At 34.6% G+C, this 8825-nt stretch overlaps 1 protein-coding gene and 1 long non-coding RNA gene across 4 annotated transcripts; one reads left to right on the forward strand and one right to left on the reverse strand.

Annotated features, from left to right (window-relative positions):
* Window positions 1-2559, reverse strand: LOC127831659 (uncharacterized). Of its 3 annotated transcripts, none has more exons than XR_008026431.1 (3): window positions 1549-2065; window positions 283-428; window positions 1-118 (listed from the first exon to the last, which is right to left on the reverse strand). It is a non-coding gene; the product is annotated as an uncharacterized LOC127831659 (long non-coding RNA). The 3 variants fall into 3 exon arrangements; XR_008026430.1 differs by lacking the exon at window positions 1-118 and adding an exon at window positions 2259-2559 and having other exon boundaries at window positions 203-428; window positions 1549-1908; XR_008026429.1 differs by lacking the exon at window positions 1-118 and having other exon boundaries at window positions 203-428; window positions 1549-2170.
* Window positions 2560-5356: 2797 nt separating this feature from the next.
* On the forward strand, window positions 5357-7114 carry LOC127831656 (uncharacterized). The gene is made up of 2 exons (XM_052356679.1): window positions 5357-5669; window positions 6603-7114. Exons 1-2 carry the CDS (start codon window positions 5408-5410, stop codon window positions 7019-7021), a joined length of 681 nt encoding a protein of 226 aa, XP_052212639.1. The 5' UTR covers window positions 5357-5407; the 3' UTR covers window positions 7022-7114.
* Window positions 7115-8825: the final 1711 nt, after the last annotated feature.

Consider the following 8825-nt stretch of genomic DNA (forward strand, 5'->3'; position numbering starts at 1 on the left):
CCGATTTTGCTGATTTTGTATCATTTATTGTGATGAACAATAATTGATTACGTCTTGTATTTTGTCTTTTTAGGCACAATGGAAGAATTCCAATGCATCAAAACATGAAAGTAGAAACCTGGAAATAAAAATCTCAAAATACTGTACCAGCAACAAACAATTATTGTCGTATTCAAAAGACTTTCAAATCATACCAAAAAAATTAAAATCTTCAAGTATTATTCCAAGTAATGAAACATAAACTATACGAATTTCAAAATGTGAACAGGAATCACCACTGACACTTGTCTTGGCTGATGGGGGACATGTTTTTACTCAGGTCCAGTGGTGTTTCAGCAGAGATAGTTTTCATAGGGGTTGACGTGCAATTTACCGTAGCAAAACTACCGTCCAAGCCGCAAACTTCTATTGACTCGTCCGCCATATTACTGTAAAATAGCAATAATTTAGTTCTATATTAATGTTTTCCAAGAAATTTACAGAGTTAATATAAATCACCAAAATAATCATTACTATCACCCTCATCATGATTATCATCATCATCGTTATCATCAGTAAAGTTGGTATCATCATTAGCAACAGCAACACCACCAGCACCAGCATAAACTGTTCGTACTTGCAATCTGTGTTAAATTACGTATTATCTGAGAGAGCAACAAGAAACGATATTTCCTTAACTTTATAATGAAGGGTAACCTTGATTTTAGATGATTTAGAATTTGCATTATTTTTCCAAAACATAGGCACATGTATATAATGTAAACTTACGCGTGCAAATTACTGAAATTCCGTATTACTTTAGGCCATGCAACAGTGGCTATATCATAAATGCATATTAATATAGAACGAAGTTTCAGCTAAATAAATAATGGACAGAAATACCTGCAAATTATATTCCTTAAATCGAAGAGTATTACAAAATCTCCACAGTCTCTTCACATTTATTAACCAACACGTGTGCATGCATGTGTGTGCCAGCCATCTATTTATAGATAACTCATTCTAACGCTGTTTCTTACCAAGACTAACCGCCAGTGTTAAACATAGGTAATCAATGAAATGAATGAAACTGTCTCGTAGGTGTTTAAAACATTTAGGAGGGAGAAATAATGACACGTTTACTTCAATCACATATTGAAAATCCCATTAATTGATATATAATAATCGATATAATAATACACATGATTGATTCAGTTTATGCAATAATTGATACAGACGTAGAAGCACACGTGTGTATTATTAAATGCATATATCTGATGTAAGAAAGAATCACTAAAAAAAAAACGTTGTACTGATCGAAAGTGCACATTCTTAATCTAACATCTGATTTATTAATAGTTATTGTTATTTGTTAAAACGCCAGTACAACAAAGATTTCAAAACTAGATCATAACATTTTGACAAGATGTTCGGTGATCAGTAATGCATTGCATCCTTATTTCAATATATACAATGCATAATAGCATGCCCGAGAAATATGCATTCAAATCTGAATATTAATTTACTGTTTGAAGACCATCATAATGACAAAAAAGGAAAATAATTTACCTTTCAAGCAACGCACGTACGCCAAATATTCATTTCGCCATGGCAATCACATCGCAACATCCTGGGATGATACACTTGGTTTATACACTGTGGTATCGTGTCTATGCTTGCCGAGGTGAGAAGCGCGTGTACCAACCACGGCTGGCGGACGTGAAAGTAGCGATTATTAATTCTTAAGCGAACTATTTTAGGGAGCATTCAAATGTACCAATAAATGTTATCTGCTGTCTTTCGTGACTACTATGTTCATCGTTATATTTATTCATCTTGTTCGTGTAATTTAGTGGTACGAACGATAGGCTACCGGCATGATCGCCAGTAACAACTGCGGTATGTTTGATATTTAAAAGTTCGCTTGACCTGTGGTAATTGCAGGTTATCAGCAACTGAGGTTTACGAAACCCAACATAATATTTCTGTACAGTACCACGTATTTTGCGAACACGTAGATGAATGAATTTAAGATTCATGAACGGATAAATCAATCAATTAATCCTCCAAGCACTCACTCAAACCATAGGCGCTCGATGGCAATGTTTTATTTATTTATTTTAGTTACCCGTTGTACATAGTCGAACTATCTTTTTTATGAAGACGTTTTGTCGGAAGATTTTTATTGATTTAGTATAATAAATGAACATTGCCATCGAGCGCCTATGACTCAAACTAGGAGATGCACATCTGTATCCGGTCCTAAACTATGTATGTACCGTACGCACTCACTCCGTCATCTGATGCAGTCAACTAGTCATTTTCATACGTTATAAATCTTAGAAGTCATTTACTGCGTAAAGTCAACAAAATATAGATTGCTAATTCCAAGAAGCCCAGCTCGGTTAATAATTATTGTGCTCTGTGACTTACAGGCAACGACGTACGTAAAAATGTACTGACATAAAAATGTATTAACCATTCATCGATTTGCTGTTGCACACGCGACTAGTTTGCTTTTGGCGTTCTTTCTGACTCGCAGAGAGCGGGCTTTTTCGTCAAAAATAGTTTAATAGTTAACCCATAACTTTGAGTTTAATAATCCCAATGTTTCCGGCTCACTGCTTTATATGAAAGGCACATTTCAAAGAGTCATGTTGCATTCGGTTGCTTCCTGTTGCGTCAAACCTTGCAACATGCATAGAGCGAATGGCTTTCGTCTGGTTAAAATTCTTGTGCAATAAATGGTGCAATTGCGTCTGTAATTACTAGTTAAAAATTCTCATCTACAAACAATAAAGAAATACAAATTTCAATAAACATGATAATAATTGGACGTGTTTTTATTCATACGCAACACAGGTGGTTAGCGTGTGGCTAGGTAATTATTAATTAGTAGTGATTTTTTTCGAAGAAGTTAATTTTTCGCTATGATTTGATTTTTAATTCAAAATGATGTTTTTACTAATAAATGTCATAGCCACACGCCAATTACATGTGATACGCAAAAGAGAATATGTGATTTAAATTTATCAAGTAACTAGTGATACAACGAAGCTACTGTAGTATATGCCCCCAAGTATTGTAATTAAAGAAGCACAAAGGCTCACGGGAGATGCAGTATGTTTGTTATGTAGATCACAATCCAAAAAGCATTTGCCATTTACCAACAGGCATTTGTTATAGCTCAAACTCGGGTTGTCATTAAGCAATATACATTGACATAAAGGAGAATGAGATCATTTAGAAAAAAATGGTAAAGTTTCATGTTATGTTGTCAGGAATGTGCTCATTCAATTTATTTACAGACAGATGTTCGTGCAAAACTGTCTATGCTTTATTATACAGCTACAGGTAAAAATAACAACAAGCAAGCACATTGTATTTATGAGAAGAGTTTATGGAGTGAGATTCCCGAATGGGGGTCGCGTCCGTTTCGTTAGTCTTAATCAAATGTCTTTTTATCAACATAATAAATTTAAATTTAAAGTTCTACGAGCTGTGGTTGTTTTATTGAATGAATAACGCCACATTTATTAAAGTGACATTAGACGCATTTTTTAATGTTGAATTGAGCTGAAAAAGAATTAACAGGTCAAAAGAGTTAGTTAAAATGTGGTAACTACCCAATGTGGTAACTACCCAATGACTCATCTTGCTACCAGTTGTTTATATATATATATATATATATATATATATATATATATATATATATATATATATATATATATATATAATATTTTATATGACTGCCACTGTCCTCTAAGCCGAGCGGAACTGTCTTTTTTATTAGTAGCGGAGTTAGTGTTCGTGAGTCGTATGAATAGATATCGTTGCAGGAAATTAAAATGATCCGTAAAACAAAATTGTGTCTTTGTTTCGTACGAACGAATCTGAACTTAAACTAAATTTAGATTCACATCGTACATCGAATTATTTCTGTCGTCAGTTGTCAAAACAAAAGTACGGTTGATATTCAAATGCATTAGTTTTCTCTTTCCGGGATATTGTTTTAGTATGTTGATGCTGCATTATCAAATATAAGTGTATATGAAGTGAAAACACCAGAGATAAACATCTGTTGCGATAGACACCTATACACATAGCATATACTGTTAGATACGTCTAATGTCACTTTAAACCTCTAAAAATCTATATCCGCTCCACGATGCGGTTTTGTGATTAATTATATCAGTTTGACATCGAGAACGAGTGTTTCAGTCACGTTTGAACCTGATGTAAACGGAACAAAATGTTGTGATCTAGTTTCGCGACGACGACTTTATAAAGTAAATGGGTTATGGTACTGATGAACTATATGAACTTGTTAACAGTCTAAATAGCAATATAAAACATTTAAATTGCTTTAAGCACCCGGGGGGTAACTTCCTATATACGGGTATATAGGGGTGTGCCGAAAATATGGGGTGTGTTTTTCGACTAAATTATAGATATGGGTATTGCTTTGAGCATCTAAGTATAAATATGTGTATTGAAATCAGAAATTTGCTTGTATAAACATGCATACATAGATTTGAAAGTATCAGTATCAAAATGGGTATGATAAATTTCCTTCTTGTATATAAATTTACAAATAAACATATAATAGTAAATTCAATAAGTGTACTGTATTGATATGATAGAGATTAAAATTATAGTATGAAATGTGTCCACTTTATCAAATTCTAGTATTGAAATGGGTCCAGTTTATCGAAATTCTTGTATTGAAATGGGTCCACATTCTAAATGGTATCGTATACAAATAGGTCTGCTTTTTCAAAAATCTTGTATAAAATGGGTCTACTTGATCAGAGTTCCGGTCTAAAAATGGTTCACATTAGAATCAAACAAACTTCATCACATGATTAGACCATCCGATTCCGTCCAACACTGCTTGAAAGTGTTTCAGCAACAGGGCATTAGCCATTGGGTCTTTACCTGGAGTGGAGTAACCATAAGCAAGAACCATATATTTCTCAACCAGATATTTCTCAACCAGGGCGTGTGACGATATCTACTTTTACTGACTATATACAAAAATTAAGAAATGTGCGGAATCGGTATGGCTTTTTTGAACTATAAAATCGTCCCTTGGACGCCAAGAATTTATTATCAATATTTGATAGTTTTACTGTCATATTGGATATGCCAACTCAATAACGTCTAGATTGAATGGACATGCTTTGATAGGATGTTAACTTTATTTTGTCAGCGTGGCTGTTTAACGCAGGTTTTGACCTTTATCAACACCCTTTAAACTTGACCTTTATCAACGGCCATTGAACCCACGCGACTCGGTTACTCTTTGGTTACCTTGTACTTTTCAAGTTAAGAAGCTCTAGTTTATAGACAATGCAATCCAATCGACTCTATTAATATCAGTGCAATTTCCTACAGTGGTCACTTCTCCGCGGAAACAGAACAAACTATGTTGCTCGCTCTTATTCTTCTGGGATACATTCCCGTCTTAATGGGCGCTGCTAAAACCGTTCCAGTCATGGACGATACGATGCAAATTATAAACGATTTGCAGTTAAAAATGGAAGTAATTCAATTGAAGTTAGAAGAAGAATTAAAATCAGTTAAACAAGAACTACTCGAAACCAAGAAAGAACTGCGTGAAAAGGACAAGATTCTATACGATCATGCGTCTATTATACAGAACCTGGTTTCCCAAAGTCAGCAAAAAGGTAACCAATAATAAAAGTAGTAGTAGTAGAAAATTTATTGTCATCATAAGCATCGATATTTGTTTATGTTTTTTAGTTATTTTGGTTCAACTGGAAGTAGTACAGTTTTTCAACCAGTTCCGGATAATCAGCAGTTCCAATGACTTTGGATATAATTTTTCATAATGCCCCAATAAAAACAAGATGATAAGTGTCTACGGTATACATTAGGTAAAGGAATAAATTAACAAAGTTTTAGCAAGAAAGCTTTTGTATTATGCTTACAGGGGGGGGGGGGGGGGGGGGGATAAATGCAGCAAAAAGTTAACCGGAACTGATTAAATGAGTTATGTTTTGAAATGTGCATATGGATATAGAGGGCTTTTTTATTTTCAAATAAACATTTTGCTGATTGAAAACAAATGTCATGACAATGTTTTGAAATGCTAATTCTGTAAGTTGAATGCTTTTTAATAATTTTCCGAAGGGTGAACATTAATTGGGTCTTTTTGACAAAAAAACTGCATATGCCGTTTGGCCTGACCTGTTATCATACAAAATAGATTTTACCCTTTATTTTTACATCTTCTCACATTGACACTAAATCCCGAAAGAAATTATTGTAGTCAAAAGATTAACGTTTTTTGCCGAGTGATTCTACACTGGTTGACTGACTGTAGTAGAGATAGAAGCAGTATTTTTGTTGACATTGGTGTTATTGTAAAAGTAGCAATAGTTGAAGTAGTAGTAGCAGTGATAGCATTATAAGTTGTAGTTGTAATATGAGTAGTTATTGTTCTTGTATTATAGTATAGATACTTCTAGTGGTAGTATAAATAGAAGTATTAGTAGTAGTAGTAGTAGTAGTAGTGGTAGAATATATGGCAGTAGTCATTAATGTTGCTGTTGTTTAAGAAGAAGTGTTTGTGCAATTTCTTTGATTTTCTTTACCAGGTCGAGGTCGCAGACAGGTTACCGAGGCATACTCGTTCACTGCAGTCCTGGATCACCTTGAAGGAACTGTCCATCCAGGATCCGTCATAAAGTACAACAGACTGATAAGCCAAGAAGGTGATATGTACAATAATCTCACGGGCATTGTGACCATTCCCATGACGGGAACTTACATATTCTCTTTCACAATTGATGACTGGGCGTCAGGTCAGATGATCGCTCGACTATATGTAGACGGCATTCATACAGTAGACGGTTTGGTCAGTACGGCGGGTGATACAAGTCAGCAAGCCGGGAATACGGCCATTCTTGTGTTGAACAAGGGTCAGTCAGTGTGGGTGCAGATGGGGACTGGCGGACGGTTTTACGGGGATCAGAATAACTTTCTTACATCATTTACCGGGGCGTTGCTTCTGTAATGCGCTTGAATTGATTATTCTTGTTATGTTAATGTTATTATAAAATATGGCAAATATGTCCAAACATAATAAATTGATTCGTTATTATTTTTAGCTTGTTTTGTTGTTTGTTTTAATACCGTTATAATATCGATATAAGTTATGTCTTGACGATCTTAAGTATGGAAACAGTGTAATATTTTAAGACATAATTATGTGTAATATTGTGGACTCAATTGATTTAAACCTTTCAAACAAATGTAATATATGTGGATCTTATATGCCAACGTTTTTGTATTTAAGTCATCTTAATATACAATTTTGCACCTAGTTAATTTTCATAAGAGAGCTACAGTAAGAATCATTTACAATTATCAAAATATCAGCATTATTTTAATCGGGGCCCGTATTCACCAACCAATTCTTAGACTTCAGTCTAAAAATAAAGAATATTCTTTTAATTGGATATTCAATAGCTGCTTTATTTCTGAGTCAAACTTTGCATTTATCACCTCTATCTACATCATTCTTCATGAACAATGCTTTGTTTATGGCAAAATCACCAGTGGCTGACTGTAAACACTCAAACACTGAGCATAATTTTCTTGTTCTAAGTCTATTCTTTATTCTTATGTCTAAGAATCGGTTGGTGAATACAGGCCCAGGACATGTAGTAAGTAAGTAAGTCACATTTTAAAATACGCCCAGATCCACAAAATGGTGCCATATTCATTGGTCATGACTAACTGTTCAGACGTAAGCAATAGGAATGTCAGTAAAAAACAAATTACGTGATTTTTTTACAAAAAGTATTCGAATGAGTCGTGTTCTGAGAAAACTGGACATAAGGCATGTGCGTAAAGTGTAGTCCCAGATTAGCCTGTGCATTCCGCACAGGCTAATCAAGGATGACACGTTCCGCCTAATTTGGATTTTTGCTAAGAGATTCGTTTAAACGAAAAATGTCATAAAAGCGGAAAGTGTCGTCCCTAATTAGCCTGTGCGGACTGCATATGCTTATCTGGGACGACACTTTATGCACATGCATTATGCCCAGTTTTCTCAGAACACGACTCAATTTATCTTCAATGCTTAGTTTTGGATTTGTAATTACAAAAATTAAGAAACCTAGAAATGTGCACCTTCGACTCGAATTGCCCCATATTTCGCTTTTGTCTCAAAAACTAGATTCATGCCAAAACAATCTGAAAAGAATATATAATAATGAAATAGTTCACAATGTGGGGAATCCGGCTTGATGTGACATGAGTTCATTCTTCCGCGACCATAGCTTAGTGTATGTGTATGTATCTAACTCTGGCGTGAGAAACCGAAGCACGAGTGTCGGACGAACACAGTTATTTCATACATCTATGTATATAATATCTGGACACAGTTATTGGCATGTAAAAATAACGCATTTAAAATGTAATTAAAAGCAAAATACACAAAACGAAGGGTTGCATTTCTCATTTATTCAAGCGGAAGAAAAATAAAGCCTCAGTGCACTCGACCGGGACCCAACGAAGTCGAGTACCGGTAATCTTATCGGCTTAAGTGATGTTTGTGTATACAAATGACATCTGACCAAGCCGTTTCTACCATTATGACACCGATTTTATGTTGGCATTGACAATTGAAATCAAAGCGCTGAAGGCACTGAAGTTGTTCGCTATTGCATAATTTAAGACGCAACTCATTTTTCAAAATTAATCGCAATTTTGAAATGAACACAAGCCATTCAAATTTACAAAGTGTGTGTCTTAACGCACGGGTCGAGATGTGTGTGCACTTGTTATCATCCTAGTTATATTATAGAGATAAC

The sequence above is a fragment of the Dreissena polymorpha genome, chromosome 5 (assembly GCF_020536995.1).
Source record: "Dreissena polymorpha isolate Duluth1 chromosome 5, UMN_Dpol_1.0, whole genome shotgun sequence".
NCBI classification, from domain to species: domain Eukaryota; kingdom Metazoa; phylum Mollusca; class Bivalvia; order Myida; family Dreissenidae; genus Dreissena; species Dreissena polymorpha.

Bases quoted from the DNA above. Each gene is read 5' to 3' on its own strand.
- LOC127831656 (XM_052356679.1), top strand. From the start codon at position 5,408: ATGTTGCTCGCTCTTATTCTTCTGGGATACATTCCCGTCTTAATGGGC. The intron at 5,670-6,602 runs GTAACCAATAAT...TTTCTTTACCAG, and splicing joins TTCCCAAAGTCAGCAAAAAG to GTCGAGGTCGCAGACAGGTT.